A 26,485-nucleotide genomic window follows, 5' to 3' on the forward strand; every position below is an offset into this window, starting at 1 on the left:
TCTGCTGTATTTATTAAATATATCACATATATTTAAGAAATGTTATTTATTAAATTCTATTATTTGTTGTACTCAGTTAATTATTTCTGTTAATCTAACAATACATGTTCCCTGGAGGCAGAGTAGTTTAGTAATGAAGAACATGGACTTATCAAACAGAATAGAATCAAACCCTAAATTCTCTAGTTACCAGGTCCATGACCTTGGGTAAGTTACCTAACCTCTACACTTTGTTTTTTTAAACTGTAAGTACTCAATAAGTGGTATTTTAAAAAGTTCTCTCACAGACGTGGCATTATAATTTGATTTCTAGGTCATTTTGCAAATGCCTATAGTGTACCTGAGGTATTCAATTATGTCCAATTGTTTATAATACTGTTTCAATGGAAGAATGCATTCTGATTTCCATCCCGGGAGCCTCAAAACACAGCACCCAGAAGTTCTAGATTCCGGGATGGAGCAAAGACAGAGGCTGCATTAGGTCATCCATGTTAACAATCCATACATCCCCATTTATGTAAGAGAATGCAGCTCCGCCTTATCATTGTCATCTCCATCTTTCCCATGTGATTTTTCCTGGAGAACCAAGTGCTATTGGGAGTAGGTCCTAGGCTGGCTTACGACTCATGCTCTCCTGCTACCTCTCAAATTACATGGCATTCAGACAAACTACATGACTGGCTTCTCCAATCAGATCCAGGGCCTGGGTGTTGTATTTATTTCTTGTTCCACTCAGCAACAGGCATAGAACTGTATCAGTTGGCTGAATTTAGGACTGCATGCTGGCTGATTCTGTTCCCAGAAGCCCAAGATAATTAAGAACCTACTTGTATCTCTTTTCCAAATGAGGAGTTCTAAGGCAAACTTTAAATCCACTTCCACCCACAGCTCCCAGTTTCACTGTAGGGTCAGCACTTGGACAATCACCTGGAAAACAAAAATGCAAATACTATCATCGTGAATTATAAGATTTCACCTAATACTAAGGGGATGGTGTCTGCAATTAACGAGTTCTAGAAGGCAAACAGCAATCTAGAAAATAATCACATCTCAACCTCCTTAAAATCTCTGCTTTCCCCCTAAGAACACATCAGTCATAATCTTCCCTGATAAAGGCCACATCTCAGCAAGACCAGGTGAAGGGCCTACCCTCTCAGCCCAGTGCTGTGGACAATTTCCTCCACTGTCTTCAACCACCTCTCAATATCCTCAAATTCTCCAAAGTCCTAAGCACATGCTTAAAAGACATTTTCTTTCTATTCTTCATCCAGTTTATTCACTGCACAGCAGCCAATGCAAGCCTTTAAAAAATTCAGACAGAACACTGCACTCCTCTGTTCTAAGCCCTCTGGTGGCTCCTATCTCACTCGGAGTAACAGCCGCAAGGCCCTACAAGAGCAGATTCCCATCACCACTCTGAACTCACCCACGACCTTCCCCTCATTTGTTCTGCTGCAGCCACCCTGGCCTCCTGGCTATTTCCTAAACACAACAGGCACTTCGGTGGTTGCTTTTTACTCTGCTTGGAACGCTCTTTTTTTTTTCTTCTTCGCCTTCAAGCATAGAATGCTTGGGACGCTCTTACCCCAGATGTCTGCGTGGCTCCCACTGTGATTCTCACCAGATCTCTGCTTCAATGTCACCTTCACAGAGAGGCCTTTGGGATCACACTAAATAGGAAAGCCACCTTCCCCCTGTAAACCCTTATCCTTAAGCTCTCCCTATCCCTTATTTTGCTTAATTTTTCTCCACAACACTTGTCATCTGATAGATCATATTTAATTGATATCTTTTGTCTACACCTAGAACAACAAGTTGCAGACAAAGTACAACTAGTTTTCTAGTACAACAAGCCAAGTACTAGAAAAAAGCCTGGCATATAATAAACAATCAAGAAACAATGAGGGGGAAAAAGGAGTGATACTCAGGATGCATCAAACACCATCTTTCAAAACTTTGGCAACGAACTTGTCTCCACGCCACTTGACTCCACGTTCTTAATTTCCCTTCCACTTGGGCACTGAGCCCTGACCTGTTCCAGTCCAAGATCTCTTTTTTCCAGATTCTCTTATATCCAAACTCTCCCCAGTGGGCTCTTTAACTTCTCAGGGTTTTTAGTTCATGGATTTGTTATGATCTTTCTCTTCTTTCCATTTCTATGAACACTGCCCTGGCTCAAACTCTCGCTAGCTCCTGCCTGGACACTTGACAACAGCTTCTCCTAACTAGAATCTCTGCCTCCAGGTGCCCCTTACCTATGGCCAACCCCACATACTGAGGCCGAACAATCTTTCAAAAGTGGAGCTCTCAACCTGTCCTATCTCATCACAGGGAGTTTTCTCTCAAGTAAAATGAATGCAGGGTGGTACAGGGTTTCATTCTGAGGAGATAAAAATGTCCTAAAATTGATCGTGGTGATGGCTGTACAACTCTGTGAATATACACATATATACATATATATGTATATATATTCATACACACACATATAAACCATTGAATTATACACTTTAAATAGATGAATGATATAAAGCTATTTTTTAAGTGAATGCAGAACAAAACATCCCATACATCATAAAGTGACATATAAACTCATTAGCATCATACAGTTAAGTCCCACAAAAGCTTACATCTGATTCTTTTTGCCTTGACAATGAACATATTTGCATTTTTTAAAGCTATTTTCAAAAGTTTAAAGAGGACTGTAACAGCATTTTACACATTGAAACTATAATCAGAGAAACTGGTGATACATCCAGATTGGATTCATGTACACAGTGGGCTGCTGACTTAACAGAAAAGCTGATATGAAAGTAAGGAATTCCCATTTAAATTAGTTAATTTTGATTATTCTCTCTTGGCAACTATCTAGGCTTTTTCTGAGAATTCAAAAGATATTTGAAAACAAGGCTACCACTGCCATATGCCAACAGAATTTATGACATAACCACAGAACTCACAAGTAAAAACAAATTTCAGATTCTCCAGCACATCAGGAAAGTAATGAAGAACTGACAGCAATGGGGCTGTGGCAGGACAAGTAGATTAGGAGCTAGAACACCTGTGTTGAGGTCCTTGTCCATTCTTGTTCAAACAAATTACAAAACCTCTGACACTGTGTTCCCTCATCTATAAAAGTGGAAAACCCCATCTCTGACACAGCTCCTAGGAGGGATGAGATCAACTGAAAATGTGTGTAAAGGCTACGAAAATAGTAAAACATGTTAACAATGTATAACATACTATGTTATTTCCAGAGTTCAATGTTATTCTTAAATAACTGACTCTTCAAGTTCAGTAAGGGAAAAGGAATGGCTTGTACAAACCAGTGTAGGATTAAAAAAAAACAAAAACAAAAACCCAAGCCAATTAAATATCATAATGATAATGACATCAACTGCAGGCTTCAAAATTTTGAGAAACACTAGACCTATGGCAACACCAAACTATAATTTGCTTTAATGTAGGAGAAGGGACTACTTGATTCAGAACATCTTGGTAAAAGTTTTATAACATACCACATTTATAAACAGAAATCTGGTTACTGGCATCTAGAACAGCAAGGTCATTACTCTTTTGAGGGTGTGCAAAGAATGTGACTTGATTCACAGGGTGTGGGAACAGCAGTTGGTAGGTGCACATGGGAGGCGGAACCACAGTCTGCCGGAAGACTGTCACCAATACCCTGTCTGCAGTGAAAAAGAAAGAAGGGGATTAGACATAGGGATATTCAATTTGTAAGATAAGCCATCTGAACATCACAGTATATCTAAACAATAATGGCAATTCACAAAAAAATAACTTTCAATGTTTTTCTCATGAACAAGTTTAAAAACAGTGTGGGATGGGGAAATGTCATGGGTTCTGTCCATAATTGACCATTGTCACCTCCAGGCCTAGGGGAGTCCATCTCAGAACCTGGAGTTTCAGGTGCCAGGGACTAAGGCAAAAAGGCCAAGAGGTCAGACCTCTAGCTTTAAACCTGGGCCTGCAACCAAGCCACACTAAACCAAGGGAATTAATACCTTCAAAATCCTTAAAGCACTTTCCTATGTGTGGATTTGGTAATAAGGCAGATCTGATTAAGTTCTCTATATAGAATACATGACTATAAAATCAGTATTATGTAGAATATTACACATAATATGAATTAATATACCACTCACATTACAATCTTAGAAGCCAGTGTTCCCTTTCATATCAGCAATGAAACTACTCATTAAGGTGACTACTTCACTCCTCAGTCTTGCCCTCCCCACCCCACCCCCTAAAAACACCTTCTACCTCATTATAAAATATCAACCTAATCTTCATATTAGACAAATGTCTATGCATGAACTGAACATACTGGAGAGGTATATATCAGCAAGCATTTATATCAGGAAACAAAGCAACACAAGTGGGGTGGTACGAGGATCAATTTTAAATCTGTGTCAGGGCAAACAGATAAAGCTAACACACCCAATCCTACAAGACTGTACTGTTGTCATCCTCTCTACCTAGAGTCAAAGTTTTCAGTGTCTTCAAAGGCCAGACAAGTAAATGTGTGAAGGCCACAGACGCGGTATAACAGGAAACTGGGGTGGGGAAGGGGGGACAATGGTTCTCAGGAAAGAATATACCCCACCTTATATCCCATTCAATAAAAAATCAAACAAGTAACCCAAACAGCCAAAACAAATAAAGACTCCCCACTGTTCCAGTCAAACCACTACATCTGCAGGCCCTAGGCTCAGGACCCCTTGCAGGCTCATGGACACACTTCCCAGCAGCTTACTTCCATCAATGACAGCCACATTGGACAAGTCACTTGAATTATGTCCCACGCTCCGGTCAGTCGTCCAGTGCCAATCATAGGCGAGGTAATGCCAGCCCTGACAGAGAACATGCAGCCGGTATGGGGTCACAGGGTCCCACATCAGAGATACAATCTTGCTCTTCCCACAGGTGCTGAAGGATAAACTTTGCTTGAGATACCAGTGATAGTTTCCAACAGTCCAGAGCTGAACTGCAAGGGAAAATGAAAAGAAGGCTGTTAGAGGCTGGGAAGCAGACTTCATCCCACTTGCCAGAGGGGTTCAAGGGCAATCTTTTCTTTTATAAAGGACCCTTCCTGCTCAGCCTCGTCTCTAAAATAAGAACAATAATAATTGCCAAAAAATAGCTTTCCATGCAGATAAAATATCAAGAATCAATAAGGTCAGAAATACATGTTTATTTTCTTGTTTTTCTCTATTTTTAACTTTTATTCATATGTTTATTTTCATTTTTTTTTTTTTTTATTGACACAGAGTCTCGCTCTGTCGCCCAGGCTGGAGCACAGTGGCGCAATCTCGGCTCACTGCAAGCTCCAACCTCCTGGGTTCATGCCATTCTCCTGCCTCAGCCTCTCGAGTAGCTAGGACTACAGGCACCCACCACCATGCCTGGCTAATTTTTTTTTTTTTTTGTATTTTTAGTAGAAACATGGTTTCACCATGTTAGCCAGGATGGTCTCGATCTCCTGACCTCGTGATCCACCTGCCTCGGCCTCCCAAAGTGCCGAGATTACAGGCATGAGCCACCACGCCTGGCCCATATGTTTATTTTCAACTTTACTTCCAAACTTTATGATCACAATGGAAGGCTACTAGGACAAAGCATTCTTTTAGTGGGTTTTCTCATGAAGATTTAGGAAGAAGATAACTTGGCAATTAGATTAAAAGTATTAAAACACTCAATCCAAGATCTAGACTAGCATCATTGTGTTGTATTGGGCTTAAGATGCTTATTTTCTTTCAGGTGCTTTGCAAGCACTTATGTTCAAGGCTATATGGGTATTAACCCTGATTCAGCTGCCCAAAGAAGATAAGCATGCAATTATCCTTCCAACATCTATTAAGCAAGCAAGATTAATCATGCCAAAACCAACCTTTACTAAACAGATGACATATAAATTAAGACCTTAGTTATATTAGGAATTATAGTTATATTAAGAAATATTATTTATATTAAGGAATTTATTTTCTCAATCTCCTTGCTCACTAATGCTTAACTTAGTGATCAGAGCAAACATAACCTAGTCTCAAACCGCATTATTACAACACTTTGAACACATGCTGATGTTCTGTGAGCACAGATGTTGTGGCTGTTCTTGTGCAATGTGTGTGTATATATATACATACATATATGTGTATATATACATACATATATATGTGTACATATATACATACATATGTGTATATATATGTGTGTGTGTGTATATACATATATGTATATACACATGTATATATAAATGTTTTTGAGATGGAGTCTCACTCTGTCACCCAGGCTGGAGTGCAGTGGCTCGATCTCGGCTCACTGCAACCTCTGCCTCCCAGTTCAAGCGATTCTCCTGTCTCAGCCTCCCGAGTAGCTAGGACTACAGGCGTGTGCCACCACGCTGGACTAATTTTTGCATTTTTAGTACAGACGGGGTTTCACCCTGTGCAATATTTTTGTGCTCAGAATATCACAGTGCCATCCCTTGACACACTGGTTAATCAGTGGTTCTCAACTGTAGCTGTTTAAAATCACTTGGGAGCTTTTGGTTTTTAATTAAATACTTATGTGTAATCCCCATTCCAACACACTGAACTGAACTCTTGAGATGAAGCCTGAATATCATTTTTTTTCTAAAGGTGTGGCCAGGGTTAAGAACTATTGTGTTGAATGAATAATGAGTTTCTTAACATTTCAGTTAAAAGGGTTCTACTGATTAAGAGTTTGAAAGCTACTTAGAAAATAATCAAGTAAAAAGATTTATGAACAAAAATGTACTGTGCATTGCTGTTTACAATAATGAGAAATTACAAAACTGTAAATGTCTAACAGCATGAGATTTAATGAATAAGAATAAACGAGTATTATATAGCAATTTAAAATGATGCAGATGTATCACATCTACACTTTTGTTTTCTTTTGTTTTGTTTTGAGACAGAGTCTCACTCTGTCGCCAAGGCTGGAGTGCAGTGGCGCGATCTCTGCTCATTGCAAGCTCCGCCTCCTCCGGGTTCAAGCCATTCTCCTGCCTCAGCCTCCCGAGTAGTTGGGACTACAGGCGACGACCACCACCACGCCCAGCTAATTTTTTGTATTTTTAGTAGAGACGGGGTTTCACCATGTTAGCCAGGAACCTGACCTCGTGATCCGCCCACCTCGGCCTCCCAAAGTGCTGGGCCCCCAAAGTGCATGAGCCACCATGCCCAGCCCATACCCACACTTTTAACAAAAACGAGATCATAGCTATACTGAGATACATACATGAAAAACCTAGAAGACAAGAAAATTTGAATAATGATTATTACGGAGTAGTAGAACTATGAGTTTTTTTCTCATCTTTATTTTCTAACATTTTCAAGTATTATTTAATACTTAAAACCACACACTTATACATTTTAAAAGCTATGAAAAATACTCTTACTTTTACACTTAATCTAAACCTTCTTTCACGTCCACAGAATTCCTTTGGTTAGTGTTTTTTCTGTGGTAATACCATCCACTAGGGAAAGCATGTGATGACTTACAACAGTTAATTTTATTGTGTCAGCTTGGCTAGACTATGGCGCCCAGCTGTCTGCTGAAACTCTAGATGTTGCTGTGAAGGTATTCTGTAGATGTGATTAATATTTATAATCGGCTGACTGTAAGGAAAGCAGATTATTCTCCATAATGTGGGAGGGTCCCATTCATTCAGTTGAAGGCCTTAAAAGCAAAAACTGAGGCTTCACAGAAAAGAAGAAATTCTGCCTTAAGGCTGTAACAGAAATCCTCCCTAAGTTTCCAGCCTGCCCTACAGGTTTCATACTCAAGACTGCAACATCAATTCTTACCTGAATTTCCAGCCTGCCAACCTGCCCCACAAATTTCAAACTTGCCATCCCCTACATTAGCCAATCTTTTAAAGTAAATCTATCCACACTCTATTACTCTCTCTCCCTCCCGTCCCACCCTATTCCCTCTCTCACCATCTCTCTATGTAAGTACAGTTGACCCTTGAACAACACAGGCTTGAACTGCATAGGTCCACTTATATTCATATTTTTTTCAATGAATACAGTCGGCCCTTCATATTGTGGATTCTATATCTGCAACCAAACGCACATCAAAAATACGGTACTTGAGGAATGCAAAACCCAAGTATACAAAAGGCTGACTTTTCGTATCTGACTGTTCTGCAGGGCTGACTACAGGACTTGACCATGTGTGGATTTTGGTGTCCATGGGCAATCCAGGAACTAATCCCCCGAGAATACTGAGGGACGAATTATATATATGTATTATTTCTGTTTCTCTAGAGAATCCCAGCCAATACATGACTGAAATTCACAATCAATCAAAACCTAATCACCCCCATCTCCATCTACCCACTTCAGCATCTTTGATTCTACTAAGGGACTAAGTAGAAGGGATGACAGAAATCCCATACCTGTCTACTTTCAACTACATTTCATGCGGCAGAAGGCTGGGGTACTACAGCTGTCTTACCATAGGTTTTCGGAATGGAGCTTTCTTCTCTCTGAAGGTCTTCCAACCAAACTGCAAGCACAGAGGAATCTGCATTCCAGAGTAAGTCATTTACCTAGAAGGGAAAAAAGATCTGTCATTGGCTTTCAGTTATGGATTTACTTCCAAATCTTTATAATAGCTGTATTTCCTCTCTCAAATCAAATAATCCCACTACCTGAGCTCATCCCTAGCTGTAAATCACTAACCTACAGAGGCATTAAACAAATCTGTAAAATATGTCATTATTATGTAGAGGACTTAAAAAAAAGAAATACATTATGCTTAAATATTAAAAGAGACTTAAGAAACTTAACCAAATACAACGTGACATTTTTAGACAATCAGAGAAATCTGAATATGAACTGGGTGTTAGACAACACTGAGGTAAGATGTAATAATGCAATTATGGTTATGTAAAGAAAAATGTCCTTAACTGTTAGAAATAAATATTGAAAATATGATTTCTAGAATTAAAACTCCAGGAAATAAAAATATATGTAAGTATATGTATGTATAGGCCAAAGAGTTGCGGACAGATGAAAACAGTTTTGCAAAATGCTGGTATCTACTGAAAGTGAGTAATAGTTACATGGGAGTTCATTAAACTCGTCTCTCAACTTAAGATGTTTAAAATTTTACACAGAGATACCATTTGATGTGTTCTTACTTCAGCAAGGATCTTAATGGTACACAAACCGCTTAAGATTTAAATGTTATAAATGAAAAACATCTTCATTACTGGAAAAATTATGCTTTTGTCAAAATAAACAATAAAAACTAGCATTTTTACTTCCTACTTCTGTTTTATCTAAGATAGGGGAGAAATGCTATTATTTGCAAAATCACTGGAAAAACAATATATCTTTTATTAAATAAAAATCAGTTCTAGGAAGCCACCATTTTTATTACTATTTACTCTAAAGCTTCTATTTATATATCCATATCAAATATAAATCCCCTCTATAGGCCAGGCGCAGTGGTTCACGCCTGTAATCCCAGCACTTTGGGAGGCGGAGGCAGATGGATCACCTGAGGTCAGGGGTTTGAGACCAGCCTGACCAACATGGAGAAACCCCGTCTCAACTAAAAACACAAAATTAGCTGGCTGTGGTGGCGCATGCCTGTAATCCCAGCTACTCGGGAGGCTGAGGCAAGAGAATCACTTGAACCTGGGAGGCGGAGGTTGCAGTGAGCCGAGATTGCACCATCGCACTCCAACCTGGGCAACAAGAGTGAAACTCCATCTCAAAAAAAAAAAAAATTCCCTCTATAGCTGTGGAAAGTCCTCTACATTTGAGGGCGAAACAAACTCAGGCACTTACCTTAACCTCATCTTTAAGGAAGGGAAGTGTAAAGTGTCCATGAAGGAGTCCATTTTTCTCAAAAAACACAATATCCTGCTGGTTGGGTTTATCTTGTGTAGATGCAATCAAACTGCCTGAGGGTCTTAAAGCAAACTCAGAGTGTTACAACATCCAAAGCTCACCTAACTAAAGAATAGATAAAATCCAGAAGAGTTTTTTTTTCCAGCAAACATGAATGAATGAATGAATTAATTAATTAATATCTTTATCCAAGGAAGTTTTAAATCCCATGTGTCCCTTGTCTCTTGGCAAGCGGTTCATCCCATTGTGGGACTGTACTTGCCCAAAGGAAAGAGTGCCTTTTCCTATTTTACACAGAGGCTCCATTTGCCCACGAAGCCTTACATATTTATAGTACATTTGGATGACGTTAAAAATAATAAGTTATCTAAACCATTCCAGGTATAATGTCCTAAAAATCAAAATCTATTTCTCCTTCAATTATATGACTTCGGCAAATATTCTATGCTCAGGTAGGTCTTTTTTAAGACTTCTCCAAATGTTGAAAACATCTTAATTACCTCATCTTATTCATATTTGTCTCTAGGGTTTTAATTCAAATACATTTGTCTTCTGCTGTATCATATAATATCATTCAGACACTGGTGGGAAACAAGAGTTCTACATACAACAGATATCACTGAAACAGAGGAGATACGTCTTCTATCTAAAATCAGGCAGCCACATATGCCAGGCAAATTGTAACCTGCACAAGGGTACTGGGCCAAGGAGGAAAATGGAAGGAAAGAGCAGGGTCTGAATCCAGCCTGCATGCTCCTTGGCAAGCAGATCCTCTACTGTGGGAATTTTGTGCCAAGGAAGGAGACTCTTTCCCTAATTTCCACAAAAGCTCCATTTGCCCCATAGAGCCTTGCAAACTGGGCCTTCCCTTCTAAACACCATTTTCTGCTCTGTACAATGGCTTCATATACACCCTGCCTTAAAACCACAGCCTTTTAGGAATTAGGAATGCAAAATATATGTGGCCTTGGAACGATGAAATCTGTGAAGAAGCATAAAATCTAATATTCAAGTTGAATTCAGACTTCAGGGAACAAAAAAAAAAAAGAAGAAACAAAGATAGATACAGGCTTATAACCAAATGAAGAAACGTAAAAATCCTTTTGTGCTACACAAACATCTGCATCATCTGTATCCATGTGTACCACCACCTCTACTCTGGTTCCAAGAATTTCTCTAAGGTTTCTTCTCCCACTCACTTCCAAGCCAGGGCTGGTCCCAGTCCTGCCACAGGCTCACTGGTTGACTGCAAAGCAAACTCTCGGTTCCACACTCTGACCTTCCGAGCCCCTGTGCGGGAGTGGAGTCAAACACACACACACACTTAAAACATGATGATAAAAGTTGTCAATTCAGAACTATTCAAACACCTTCCTTACAAATAAAAACTGCCATGGTTTCACATAGCCAATTAGATTAATTTAGTTAAAAATTTGTGTCCACCAGGTAGGAGGATCGACCAGATGGCCTCAAAGGACTCTTCCAATTCTTAACTCTAAACTCATTTCACATTTAAAGCAGCACATCCTTGCCCCATATGTATAATTAATACCCTACTCAAAGCAAAAGAAAGAAAATTTTCCTTAATTTTAATAAGATAAAATTTCTTTATTGTTGTTTAACTGCAATATATTTCCATACCTGTTTCTGGGCAAACAACACTCACAGCAAAAAACTGTCCATCCCCACGCCAGGTAACTTGTGGTCTATGGTCATCCCAGGGCAAAGCAGACTCATGCTAAAAAGGGGAAGAAACACCAATATTACTGGGGGACCTTAAGTATCCCAGAATCAAACAAGCCTCAGACCACTAGATATAGATGTTTTATAAGAGGTTTAAGCTACTTTGAAAGCCCACCTCTAGAATCAGAAACCATCCAAGGGTTGGTTCTTAGAACCCAGAAATCATCAAAAAAGAGAAAAAAATGTAAAACAAACAAAATCCTCCTTTGGGCATTAAAAAAAAAAAAAAAAAAAAAAAAGTGGCCTCTGAGAACAGGAAAAGAGCTACAGATCTAGATCCTGAATATAATGAGCTAAGGAACCTATCAGGTAACTACAAGGAAACAAGTGTTCCGTTTGTCCAGTGGGGTAGAGTTTTGTTTAAATATTGTGTAAGCTTCACAACAGGGCACAGATGAGTTAAGATGTGAAGAAGGTGAATAGGGAGGAGCCACAGAGATGGTAAACGCAGCAGCAAACAATGACGAAAACATGGAAATGTTCTCATTCTGCAGCATGATGGGAAGAAACGTCTCCTCCAGGGCCACGTGTATCTCAATCCTGAAGCCAACTCTACCGGGTGGGGACAGATGACCACCCGGGCATTCATCATCATATTCTATTAACAGCCTAAGAATTCTGCTAGTATTGTACTATAGTCTGCACAGTAGGGAATACATAGGTAGCCTAACAAAATTTATTCTCAATGAAACTGTCCTAGGGTATAGAAACGAAACCTCCTTTAGTGAAGGGTAAAGGCCTGAAATAGGCATTATATGAAATAGAACTGGAAATAATTAAGGACAGAAAACGTAGATGGCAAGCAGGGTATTATTGAGTCATCTATTCTAGAAGAGTAGCTCATAGAAATTCCTACATATAATTATGCTTCCATTTGTTCAGGCCCAACCCTTGGTATCCTCCTCAATTCCTCTCTCTCACCCACTTTTTTTTTGAGACGGAGTCTAGCTTTATGGCCCAGGCTGGAGTGCAGTGGCACAATCTTGGCTCACTGCAACCTCTGCCTCCCGGGTACAAGCGATTCTACTGCCTTAGCCTCTCAAGTAGCTGAGATTACAGGTGTCTGCCACCATGCCTGGCTAATTTTTGTATTTTTAGTGAAGATGGGATTTCGCCATGTTGGATATGCTGGTCTTGAACTCCTGACCTCAGATGATCTGCCCACCTTGACCTCCCAAAGTGCTGGGATTACAGGCATGAGCCACTGTGCCCAGCTAAATGCAACCTCTTGAATCAGTGTTACTGGGCACTAGGAGAGCCCAGGCAGGGAATAGTCTGAGGGCTAGAACAACACAACTTAAAAAATCAACGTAAATTATGCTCACATGAGTACTTGCGTCTGACTACTCCATGGATTTTTGTTTTCTTTTCTGAAGGGTAGCTGTGAACTTTCAAACCAAGACGAGGCCCTAGAAAGCCTTTAGAAAAAGTTCATGAAAAAAAGCTAGAGTAGTTTCCTGGATAGTATATTAGATAATAGGATGCTCGTTTTTTTCCCCCATTACCTGGATCATCCTATATCACTAATAAATCCTAATTTTGGCAATACTAGATAAGTCTTACTCTAGCAGGTACCAGTAGTAAAATGTCATCTTGTCTAGTGTTTAACAAAGTATGGAAAACTGCCTTATTCTCAATACTACCATAGATTCCCTTAAAGTACTATTTTTTAATACCTTTACTGGGATACAATTTACATATTATTAAGGTTCACCCATTTGAAGCACATAAAAAAAAATTTGAGTTTTTTTTTGTTTAAACTCAGTGGTAAGAATCAATGTTTTTAAAGTATATTTACAAAGTTGAATAGCCATCACCATAATCTAAATTTTGAGCATTTTCATCATCCCAAAAAGAAACCCCATATCCGTTAGCAGTCACTCCTTCCCCATCCCACCCCGCAGCTCTACGCAACCACTACTCTACTTTCTGCCTCTGTGGATTTGCCCCTTCTGGGAACTTAATACAAATGGGATCATACTATATGTGATCTTTTATGACTGGCTTATTTCACTTAGCATAATCTTTATGAGGTTTACTCATGTCATAACATGTATGAGTAAAGTGCTATTTTTAAATCGAAAATATATGGTCTTAGAAAGCTGTAGCATAATTTACTTGTTGCTTACAGCAAGAAAGAATATTCAAATTGCACCAACTATTTACTTGGTCAAGTTCCTGTTTAGTCAAGGATACCTTTTAAGTCCTTCTGCCAAAAAAAAAAAGAAAAAATCACTTAAAAATCAGGGGGACATGAAAACCACTTGTCCAAAGCTGGGCAGTTGTAGTGATCACCCCCAAAGAAGCAAGGTTGTGTCTGAGAGTACTTACTCCATGTTTCCGCCCTCTAATAATCCTTTACTGTTCTAATAAGTCAATAGCTTTCAGAATGTTAAATTAGACCCACTATGCATATTTTACTCACAACAAAGTTGTTTTGAAATAAAAAATACGCTTAAAAAAAAGTTTCAAAAGTTATTTGTCTACTAAAATAAAAGCAGCAACTACCATTTGAGTGCCTACACTGTGCTGATGCTATGGTAGCTGTTTTATATATGTCATTACCTGCGCATCTCAACCCTTGTAAGGAGACATTATGTTGTCCACTTTACAAAGAATACTGAGGCTCAGAAACGTTAGGAAACTTCCCTGTCAAGGTCTCATAGCTTCTAAATGTTATGAGGATAACATAATCTGTACTTTTCTAACAGAGATCTATACTGCCCCTGGGGGTACTTGGCAGTGTGCCAGAGGGTAAATATGGCACATCTTGGGGCATTAATTTTACTCAAGGGTAATTTCAATTCATATTTTTAAAAAAAATTCATATTGTATAAATTAAAATAAAATATAAGGGTTTAAATGAATTTAATGTGACACGGACACTACTTCCCCAGGTGCCCCAAGAGTTTGCACTTTTCTTGTGTCCACACACCTCTGCCTTCAGGGGCTGCCTACATTAGAAGATTAAGAAGTACTACCTTGAGTCATCAAGACATCATTATATGGTCTTTAGAATTTTCTAATCCAGAAGTAAGGAAAAAAAAAGAGTTTCATTCAACAGAAAAAGAAAAATATCTAATATATACATATATGGGAAAAGTATGAGAACACACATGTGAATGAAGGATGGCTGCTCTCTCTGGGGAGGAAGGGGAGGGATATCGAGACAGGATACACAAGGGGTTTCCTTTGTCTGTGATGTTTTATTTTTTAAACTGGGTGATGAATATTGGTTAGAATTATTTGCTACCATGATAATAAATCACAAAGCAACTTGGCAACAACAAGGAAAAAAAGGATCTTTCTAGAGGGACTCATTTCCTGAAGGCTCTAGGCAGTTTTACTAAAGCAGAAGAGAACTGCTCATTACTGGCATCTAAGTGGACACCAAAGAGTTCCTGGTGGGTGGCAAACTTACATTTGTTCCAGTCAAGGCTCTTTATCCATCAAACCAAACTTACCATTTGCATCTGAAAAGCTGCTTGTCTGCCTTCTGATCCATGGAACTGTGTCTCCTTCCTGCCCCATCCAACAGTGATAAACTTGCCTACAGAACAATTGGCAAGACAATCAATAAGCTGCTTGAAATGAAACAAAAACATTTTCACTGCTATTCTTCATGAAGTTAGTCATTGGCAATTACTCAGGTCCTCTAAGCCTCTCCATAAATTGACCAGCAGTCAATATTTGAGAAACCTATGTTTCAGGCTGGGCGTGGTGGCTCATGCCTATAGTCCCAACACTTTGGGAGGCTGAGGCAGGAGGATCACTTGAGTCCAGGAGTTCAAGACCAGCCTGGGCAACATAGGGAGACCCCCATCTCTACAAAAAGTATACAAAATTAGCTGGACATGATGGCACACACCTGTGGTCCCAGCTACTCAGGAGACTGAAGTACGAGATCACTTGAACCCAGGAGTTGAAGGCTGCAGTGAGCCGTGATTGCACTATTGCACTCTCTAGCCTGGGTAACACAGTGAGATCCCCATCTCAAAACAAACAAACAAAACCCGTTTCATATTATATGCAGCAGTGATTTTGAAGAATTTGAAATGCCCTTCCTTATTTTGGAAAGCATTTTACTGCCATCTTATATATTCCAAGTTTCTTTGATGACACAAGTCAGGGATCTCACCCTCACCTTATAAGTAAGAAGAATGAAACATGAAGAGTTTACAAAATATGTCCAGAACATAAAACCCCAAGATGAGAACTGGGAATAAAATACTGATTGCAAGCTCCTCATTGGTGATAGAGGCGCTGCAGGTCACAAGACAGCTCCTCACATAGACTTAAGAGATTGAGCCCTCCCTAATGGTGGAGCCCAAAGTTAGAACACAGGTCTTCTGCCTTCCAGGCTGACTGGGGTTCTTTCTTGATCATAATGCTTCTCTTACTTAAACTATAAAGGCAGAGTTGCTGAAACAACACAGCCCTTCGGTTCCTGAAGGTAGGATCCATCTGCAAGAGGCACAATAAAGATGGTCCTGAAAGCATCACCCAAGCCAGGACCCAATACATTCCTCCTGCCATTGATTCTGATTCGGATGAAGCAGGGCTGTTTGCAATTCCTATAAATTATGGGTCCATATGACCATTTCCTGTCTGCTCACATCCAAGCAGTACAGTACCTCAAAGCATACCTTGCTGCTGCATACAAATGGTAGTGACTATCCTGGTGCAAACCCCCAGTCTTCTATCTGCAAGTTTCCACAGAAATATTAAGCACCAAGGAGTGAAGACAAAGAACTTTTCCAATGGACAAGAAATGATGGAGTTATAGCAGGGATTTGCAAAACTACAGCCTACGTCTGCTTTTACAAACAAACGTTTACTGGAACATAGCCGTGCTTATCTATTGTGTATAACTTTCACACCTCAACATTACAATTGAGCAGTTGCAACGAAGATCATATAACCTGCAAAGCTGAACATATTTATGACCTAGCCCTTTTCAGAACAAGTTTACTGACCCCAGGATAGAGGAAAAATATTCATCACTCCATAGAATGATTTTTTTTGTACTGAGAAACACATTTCTGAGACCTAAGACCTTAACTTGGACTAGATTTCCTTTGATTTACTGCATTAGGATTTTTGTGAAAAAGTCGGTGGGAAACAACAGGCCCAGAGTAACTTCCCATTCCAAAGTGTACTGTGTGCTGTTACTCTCTCTCTGACTGTCCTCAAAGCTGGATGCCCCAGAGTTCCACCCTGGATTCTAGACTCTTCCTGTACAGCATCTGCTCCCTGAACAAGTCCATCTGTTCCCCAAACTGTCAGAATTTCCTACATACCCACCACTCTCAGTCCATAGCTCTGTCCTCTCCTGAGCTTCAGCCTTATATTTGCCTACTCCACATGGCAATCCCATATGGTCCTTCAACAAATCCAAAACAGACCTCACCACCCACCCCTTACAGACCAGCACTTCTCCTTCTTCCCTCTCAGTTACTGGCATCTTTATTCCCATCACCTGAGGTTCTGGCTGGAGTCCTGCTCAACTTTTTCTTATTCACCTTACATACGCAAAGCCTATTTATTTCATTTTCTAAATTGGTATTTCTCAAACTGGCCTAGGGCAGAAGGGGAATCAAGCACATATATTCTAAAAAAGTTTTTCAGCTAATTCTAAAAAATGTACTCCCATCCTCATTGTGAATCAAGTTTTTCCTGAATGATTCCTGCTTCTAGCCCCACACAAACCTTCCTTATCTTTCATCTGGATTCCTGTAGCAACCCCCTACCTGATCACCCTGCTTCTAGTCTCTTCCCTCTCCACACACAAAAACAACAAAAATATGCCACCACGAGCCATCTTTCTACTAAATAAATCTCTTTAAACCTCTTATCATCAAAACTTGTAATGGCTGATCAACTACAACTCAATGTCCAAATTCCCTACTACAAACTCAATCAAATCTGTCCCATTTACTTCATTCTACACTCACATTCTGCCACTTTGGCAATGCTGAATTACTCACAGTCCCCTGAGTAACCCACAATGTTTCCATGAAATAACCCTCCCTTGAAATGGACACTTGAAATGGACACATTCACTTGCTTGGACTGTTCCCCACCCTTATCCCTCACCTACCCAACACCAATTCAGCTAAGACTCAGCTCAAGCTGGCCTCCTTGCGGAAATCATCCCTCTCCAGTTACTGGTTTCCTTCCCTTATGCTACCCCAACACCTGCACATCATGTCATTACTGTGCTGATACCACCATGCCCAGCTAATTTTTAAATTTTTTGTAGACGCTGGGTCTCCCTATGTTGCCTAGGCTAGTATCAAACTCCTGGGCTCAAGCAATCCTCCTGCCTCATCCTCCAAAAGTGCTGGGATTATAGGCATGAGCCACTGTGCCCAGCCCTCCAAAATTATTTCTGAACAAATACATTATTTCTAAATAAATGGGTGGAAGTTGTCTAAATGATTTCTCAGAGTTGATGGAGCAAGAAGGCAGGAAGTTAGACCTTAACAGAAGTTGGAATATCTTCTTCCCCTTCCCTCTTCAATCAGGCCAGCTACTTGGTGACTTCAAGATGGCCAAAGCTTATGCTTAATAAGCATCTCTCTTCTCCTGCACTGCCCTTCAATACTCCCATAGCCTTAATGCCCAGATGACCTTGGCTAGATTTTAGCAAGAAAATAATCAGATTGTTCCCATGGAAATGCAGATTGGATCTAATCAGTAGGATCAAAACCCAGCCTTCTATCCCCTCTTTCTTCTTTTCTTCTCCCTAAAACTGTATCCCAGAAATACTAACTTGTACAGTCCCTTTCACTGAAAGCCCAGCCTAAGACTTTCCTAGGGTTTGGGTAATAACATCTAAGTGACCTTAAACATTTGATTTATATTTTCCAGGTTACTGACAAAGCCAACCCTCAGACCTGGAGAGGCATCAGTAGGCCTTTTAAGATTTGGGATGGGCTGAAGGAACTAATAGACATTTAATAACTGGGGGTTTAACCTTCACAGTTCTTTGGCCTAATGACATGGCTATTAGTGCACAAGGAAATGCTCAAAAATGGGAAGAAACGTAGGTCACAAAATATTGCACAAAGCTATACTCACTTTCACCAAAATCATCCTGATGAATCTGCTGCTCCATGATTGGCTCAAAATCTTTTGTCATCATAATCAGGGTCTGTTGACCTTAGAGAAACACAAACAAAAATGATTTTGTTTTCATGTAACAAATTTGCCATTCCGTAAGTACCTATGGCACTGTAAGCTAAGGAGCTGGAGTTAGTCTGAACAGAGCAGACAGAATTCATCCAAAATGCTTTGACTTAAAAAAGCAAACAACAATGACAAAAAAATCCAAAAAGCTTTGCCTAGATAAGTCACCTGGTGCTTATGCTCAGCTATGAATGTGTGTACAGTTGAACATAAAAGTTCACAAAGCCCTCCTCCACTAACTTCAACACTCCTTGTCCCCAAGACACCTCTAAATATATATGTCATCAGTGGAGCTGGTTTACTAGACTCATCTGGAATGATGAGACTTAAAGGGCAAAAACAGCAACAGAACTCAAGAAGGGCTTTTAGAATGTGTTCATATAGCAACTCTTAGAATAAGTTAAAATATATATTACTGACATTTTTAACTCTAACTGGGGACTTAGCAGCCTCCCCAAGTTTTATGACTTTGTTTCTTACTCCCAAAGACTTAAAAAGTTACATGAAACAACTTTTTATAATGATAGACTAAGAGGTAAAACTTCAGTCACAAGAAAAAAAAAAAAAAAAATCACTCTACGTTATATCTATCTATCAATCATTGGTATTATACTGTTTCAAAGAAATTTTTTGAAATCCAAGCAGACCAAAACTGATGAAGCCTGTAAGACATCTGGAGTAATGTTTTAGAAAAGCCAGTGAGGCACCAGTAACAAGCTTACCTGTGGCAAGAAGCACCAGCTCTTGGTCAGGACTCCAACTCATAACGGAGATACCACTGGCTACACTCCCAACACACTCCAGCTGAGACAGAGAAAATTGGAAAGAGAGACTCAAAACACTAGCGTCTCAGTAAAAACTGACTGCAACTTCAATCAAAACAATTAAAAAAACAAAAGGAAAGGACATCAGTATATGGAAGAGATATCTGCACTATCATGTTTGTTGCAGCTGTTCACAATAGCTAAGACTTGGAAGCAACCTAAGTGTCCATCAATGGATGACTGGATAAAGAAATTGTGGTACTATACACAATGGAGTACTATTCAGCCATAAAAAAAATAATAAGATCCTGTCATCTGCAACAACATGGATGGAACTGGAGATGATTAGGTTAATTGAAATAAACCAGACACAAAAAGACAAACATCACATGCTCTCACTTATCTGTGGGATCTAAAAATCAAAACAATTGAACTCATGGACACAGAGAGTACAAGGATGCTTACCAGAGGCCGGGAAGGGTAGTGAGGGGCTGAGGGAAGTTGGGATGGTTAATAGGTACAAAAAAAAATAGAAAGAATAAATAAGATCTGCTATTTGATAGCACAACAATGTAACTACAGTCAAAGTAATTGCACATTTTAAAATAACTAAAAGACTGTAATTGGACTGTTTGTAACACAAAGAATAAACGCTTGATGGGATGGATATCCCATTCTCCATGATGTGGTTATTTTGCACTGCATGCCTATATCAGAACATCTCATGTAGCCCATAAATATATGTACCTACTATGTACCCATAAAAATTAAAAATTTATATTTAAAAATTAAAACAAGAACTTACTCAACAAACATTTCTTCAGTAATGGATATCAAGAGAACAGACCTCTTATTAGGCACAGGGATTAGAAATAAATATCTCTTTCTTCCCAGAGCTGTCTCACGAGGGAGATAAAAGAAGACCCTACAGAAGATGACAGCAATGACCAAGACCTCTGGAAAGCAAAATGCGTCTCAGCACAGGGAATGACAAGTGGCCCAAAGTCCAGAAAAAGTTTTTCTGACGTGTTTCAAAGAGTGGCAATAAGGACAGGAAAGAGAGACCAGGAAGAAAACACAGTGTAGAGGCTTTGAGGCACAAAGCTAGAAGAAAGAGCAGTTAAAAATCAGCTGCAGCTAAAACATAGGGTTTACGTACACACAGGAACAATGGGGGGATGAGGCTAAGAAGGAACGTGGGGAACAGATAGTGAAAGGGGCTTATAAGGCACAATAGTGGGCTCTACCTTTCAGACAATTGAGAAGCCACTAAAGGGCAGAATCAGCACCATTAAATGAAGATAAATAGACTGGAAGAGCTCAGTAACCAGGAAACAATGCTATAAAATGTTTTGAAAGTAAAAGCATCTATCTTTTAAATATGAAAAAAAAAACAAGCTGTGTATGACAGGTTTGATATTTCCCACCATGAACTGCGAGTAAAGGTTTATGACTGTACTAAATGGAATGGTTAAGAGCAAAGGTGCCAGATTTAGACTGCTAGGGTCAAACCCCATTTGATTACTGTGTGACCCTGGTCTAATTACTTAAGCACTCTGTGACTCAACTGCCTCTTCTGAAGAATAGGAAACAACAACCTACTGCATAAGGTCATGGTGAAGATTAAATAAATTTGCATGAAAAGCACTTTTAAAAGTGCCAGGCACATGACAGTTAATAAATGTAAGCTGCTATCATTATCCTACTATTAGTAATACTCTAACTTCTGTGACATAATCAATGTTAAGGAGATCACAACTAATGAAGTAATCAAAGAAGATTTAAAGAATCAGGCAAGTGTAATTTGAAACTCTTGCTGTTAAGAAGGTGAGGATAGAAATCAGAAACTCAACTATACACTAAAGTAGAGAAAGAAGCAATTGCTTGAAGTCTAGCTCTCCTGGCAGTCATCAAATGTGCAGGTAATGATAATCTATTACTTTAGTGCCTAGAGTTCAGGGACTCTAAATTTAGCCAATCAACATTCATAACAGAAAATCTACGTCAGATAAACAATGACTTCCTAAATTGAGAAAACAAAGGTTGCAACTCAAGATGAGGGTCTGATAAGAGGTGATCTACACCACATAAGAATAGCCAGTTTTAACTTTTAAAAAAATATATTCTCATTTGGAACGTTCTGATCATTCTGATTAATAGATGCAGCAGATAAAACTGAGTTTTAGAAGAATCTTAACATATAGATAAAGCCATGTTAACAATTTTTTAAATAAAGAAATATATAATGCAAAAATTAATTAGCAATAGTGTAACTATTATGGCTACTGATTTGAAAACTTCCACAAATAGCAAGTAACCTATTTGAGGATGCTTGAGACTCCCGCCTCACTGGAGTCTTCCACTTACCTGTTGTGTGCTGAGATTGCAGAGTATGACGTCTCCAGAGGCTGTGGCCACACACAGAGACTCCTGATCCAGCAAATCCTGAACACCAACAATGCGGCCACTTCCATCCTCTGGGAGAAAGCCTTCTGCCACCAAAGAAACTTCATTTTTCACCTTTCACCAAAGTAAACACAAGCAAATTAACCCAGGCTACTTTCAAGAATAATTGATAACATTTCCAGAAATACTTTTTAATGCTTCTTTTATTACATAAAAGCTTTCAAAAATATTTTTTCTAGATGAAAATCCAAACTTTCATTTGAGAAATATCACTACTCTGTCATCTCTAACAACAAAAATAGGTAATGTGACATTTTTGCCAAACAAGCACAAAAACAAAAACAATAAGCCTGGTCTCTTTAAAAATGTCCAATAAAACATGATGCTAATAACTGTTTTTCTAAGATTTCTATAGTATGGGGAAAAGGCACTAAAGAATGTAACTGCCTAAAATGTATTAGTAGAAGAATATAATCAAGGGACCATATCAAAACCAACCCACAGAGGTTTTTAAAGTACATATAGTTAGGAGCCAACACTAAAGATTCTGATTTAGTTGACATGAGATGTGGGCTCAAACTTTTAGAAAGCTCCATGGGCAACTTTCGTGTTCATTCCCAATTAAAAACCACTCTTGGCCGGGCGCTGAGGCGGGCGGATCACGAGGTCAGGAGATTGAGACCATCCTGGCTAACACAGTGAAACCCCATGTCTACTAAAAATACAAAAAATTAGCCGGGCACGGTGGTGGGCACCTGTAGTCCCAGCTTCTCAGGAGGCTGAGGCAGGAGAAAGGCGTGAATCCAGGAAGGCAGAGCTTGCAGTGAGCCGAGATCACGCCACTGCACTCCAGCCTGGGTGACAGAGTGAGACTCCGTCTCAAAAAAAACTCTTATAAACAGAATTTGCATGACAAAGAGGGTAAAAAGTATGGCACACACTCAAAAAGTAAGGTCAGAGTTCTACTGACTTAGGTTAAAATAGCAGCAGAGTTAAAGAAGGGTTACTATTTAAGCTATGTCTAACATGGCATATATATGAAGAAAAAGATGTTTATCTGGGAGGATATAAATTCAATAAGATGTAAAGAAAGACTATGTGGGGAAAGAAATTTGGAAGAAGATAAATCAAGGGTCATATCCACGTGCTGGCATTCTCCATCAGTAACTTACTTCTCTTGAGACAGGGTCTACTTCTATCAGGCCATGTTCTGAACCAATGAGCACTGTCCCCTGTTCAGTTCGGAGAGAGAAGCACTGAGGTTTCCCTGGACCTTGAATATCCCTGAACTCCAGGGTCCGAAATAATTTCAGATTTCGCATGATGAAGTGATTCCCATGAGACAAGTACAACTATCCCTTGATGAACCATTAATCCCTAAGAGAAAAAGAAATAGCTTAATAGTGATAAATGACCATATTTATTTAAATGAAATGATTCGGGGGGTGAAGAAGTGGTAGTCAGAATCAGAATAACCAAGAAAAGAAAAAACTTACCTCTCTGAGTACACACCCATGCATGGATTATAGCAGCAACCTGACCCACTCTATACAGTTATGGTCTACATATTAGGAATTATGAAACCTATTTTATGTTCCCACTTTTTAGGAGAGGCAAGATTCTCAACTTGAGAATGTTTTCTTCAAAAAGGATGTAATATCAGTTATTCCTTTGGGAAAGGTGAAAGAGCAAATGAATGGGGAAACATTTTATTTTTGCATATTAGGACATCTTTATAAAATCATGAGGAAAAACAAAAGGGTATCCCACTGATTAGCACAATTTGAAAATCCATTTCTATATACTGGCAGTTGAAGAGAATCTGAAATGACTTTAATATTCACCAGGTCTATTCATTTATAAACTGGTTTTATACATTCATAAAAAAATTGAAATCAAAGATAGAAAAGCATTTACTGTTCTAAAGGGGAAGAGAAAATACTGGGACATGACAACAATTTACTTCAAAATGATGACCAACATTTCAAGGATCTTCATGACCTGACATAACTACTTCCAGTAACTTTGTTCTTCTGGCCAGGCTTTTCCCAGGACAATATAAAACGTGAGAAAAGAGTGCTAAACAAGACATCTACTTTGGTCTGGCAAAATCCGACTTGCTTAAATGCATAACATTACCTAAGCAGGGAAAAAAAATGTTACTGTGCTAGTTATTTATATTCAGATCCCTTTAAGGCTTATGATTGTAAGTCCCTAACTTATGTTAGGGGTAGCAATTACAAGGACCATACCGGCCTTATTGTCACTTTAATCCAAGGAGAATTCTCTCATCTTGGCACCCCACACATGTATGACATAGAAAGAATAAAGATGAATCAATCCTAATAGTACACAGAAGATAATGACAAGTGTCATAGGAATTATATAATATATAATGTGGGATAAAAGGAACGTAAGTTTATATATGTCGGAAGTGAGGGCAATCAAGGCAGGCAATGATTTTAGTAAGTTTTGGTGACAATTATATTCAAGAACTGCTAGAAATTACTTGAAACCTCTAACATATCATGCAGGTTTTTTTGTTTTTTGAGACAGAGTTTCGCTCTTATTGCCCAGGCTGGAATGCAATGGCGCGATCTCGGCTCACCACAACCTCTGCCTCCCAGGTTCAAGCAATTCTCCTGCCTCAGCCTCCGGGGTAGCTGGGATTACAGGCGTCCGGCACCATGCCCAGTTAATTTTTGTATTTTTAGTAGAGACAGGGTTTCACCATGTTGGCCAGGCTGTTCTTGAACTCCTGACCTCAAGTGATCCACCCGCCTCTGCCTCCCAAAGTGCTGGGATTACAGGCGTGAGCCACCGTGCCTGGCCGCGTTTTTCATCTTTAAACATCATAAAAACGCCTCAAAACTAGTTTCTCTGAAATTTCACACCCATCAGCCTTATTCCCTTATCTTCTTGGAGGAAGCCTTCCCTCCACTTCTTTCCAGGCTAGGAAAGGAATATCCTCCATATTGCCACAGGACCTAGCCTACTGGTACTCTTTCTTGGACATCTGCAATCTCCAACCTTCCTGCCTCCACTGATTCAAACTCTTCGCAGTCCTTAAATGTGCTAAAGATCCCTCCACACCAAAGGTCAATCGTGGATTCTCTCTTAATTTCCTGATAACTCCTTCATTTTCTTCCCTTGCCCCTTCGACTATCCACCTCTTGGCTAGACATCACATGCATGATTACATATACCAGGTAGATCACGAATACGCTGATTAGGCCTAAATGCCTAGCCCTGACTGAATTAGCCCAAACTTACCACTAAACCCACATTTTCAACCTCCTGATAGAATCACAAGCATGTCTCACATGCACATCAAATGCAACCTGGAAAGCAAAGAACTTGCTATTCTTCCCCCAAATGACAGTTCCCACTATTTGGGACAGGCCATTTATACTCTATGTCCCCAAGCTGAAAAACTGTCTTTGCTGCCTTTTTGCTTACTCTTCATACGGATCTATTCATTGGTTAGTGCCGTGGCTGTCAATATACAGTTGAATTCTTTATGATCCGGTTTGTGGCCTACATCCAACACCGACTGAGCACTTGCTAAGTACTGGGATCTGAAGATTACTCAGACAGCCACTGTCTCCACGGAGATCATCGTTAACGGGAAAGAAAGCCACGTAAAACACCATGTTAGATGGAGAAGCACAGAGGACACCACCTCCACGGAAAAGTCTCAGACGCGAGAAAGGATCCGCACCACAGCACCCGAGCCTCTATTAACCGCCGCCTTCCCTCGTGAATTAATGCTCTCGCTTTCAGCGTTATTATCAACCCCCCGCATGCAATCAAGAGGCTGGGTTAAGTCCGGCTGGAGGCGCAGCAGGCATCCCTGGGCTGTCGCGCCTCCCAGCGCCCCCGATGGAGCAGGTGGCAAGGCTGCAAAAAGAATTTAAGGCTCTAGGAAAGAGATGGTGCAACCCGCACTCCAGTCCCCGGCCCGCAGCAGGCAGAGGAGCCTCCGGGTCTCCTTCACCCGGACACCGCCTGCGGAGGGGTCCACTCCCGTGCCCCTACCCTGGATGGATCGCTTACCTGAGGACCCCCAAACAGAGGTGCGTCCGGCCTCGCCTCCCCAGCCACGCGCAGCCGGCTACCCAGAGTCCTCTCCCACAGTCCGCTCCCAGAGTCGGCGCCGAATTGCGCACGCGTCTCTGTCCGCGGCTCCCGCTCTCTCACCGACCGCACTAGGCCTCCAGGGATGGAGGCGCCCTCCGGGGGTAAACGCTGAAGCGCTGCAAAGAGGCCAGCGGCGCAATGGGTGCGTCAACTAAGCAGGCACAGCGCGTGAAGTGCGGCGCGGGAATGACGTCACCAGACGGAGGGGGCGTGGCCGGGCCCCCTTCTGGTCACTTACGGCGGCCGGCCTTCTTTGTAGCCCTGACACCGTAGAGGTAGAGGAGCTACATTGGCCGCGCCCCCTCTCCCTCTGCCCTCTTGCCCATCTGCCCA

General features: G+C 40.2%; 1 protein-coding gene across 1 annotated transcript in view; it reads right to left on the minus strand.

Moving 5' to 3' along the window:
• Nucleotides 1-26,340, minus strand: part of ELP1 (elongator acetyltransferase complex subunit 1) — a 64,630-nt gene extending 38,290 nt beyond the window's left edge. Inside the window, 13 exon segments of the mRNA NM_001373929.1 lie at nucleotides 828-927; nucleotides 3,516-3,686; nucleotides 4,775-5,005; nucleotides 8,503-8,596; nucleotides 9,846-9,969; nucleotides 11,108-11,198; nucleotides 11,550-11,646; nucleotides 15,116-15,201; nucleotides 18,735-18,815; nucleotides 19,565-19,646; nucleotides 21,974-22,126; nucleotides 23,185-23,389; nucleotides 26,069-26,340. Coding sequence (NP_001360858.1) covers nucleotides 828-927; nucleotides 3,516-3,686; nucleotides 4,775-5,005; nucleotides 8,503-8,596; nucleotides 9,846-9,969; nucleotides 11,108-11,198; nucleotides 11,550-11,646; nucleotides 15,116-15,201; nucleotides 18,735-18,815; nucleotides 19,565-19,646; nucleotides 21,974-22,126; nucleotides 23,185-23,334 — 1,460 coding nt within the window. The 5' untranslated portion in view covers nucleotides 23,335-23,389; nucleotides 26,069-26,340.
• Between the last annotated feature and the right edge of the window lie 145 nt (nucleotides 26,341-26,485).

Source organism: Pongo abelii, chromosome 13 (assembly GCF_028885655.2).
Source record: "Pongo abelii isolate AG06213 chromosome 13, NHGRI_mPonAbe1-v2.0_pri, whole genome shotgun sequence".
NCBI classification, from domain to species: Eukaryota; Metazoa; Chordata; class Mammalia; order Primates; family Hominidae; genus Pongo; species Pongo abelii.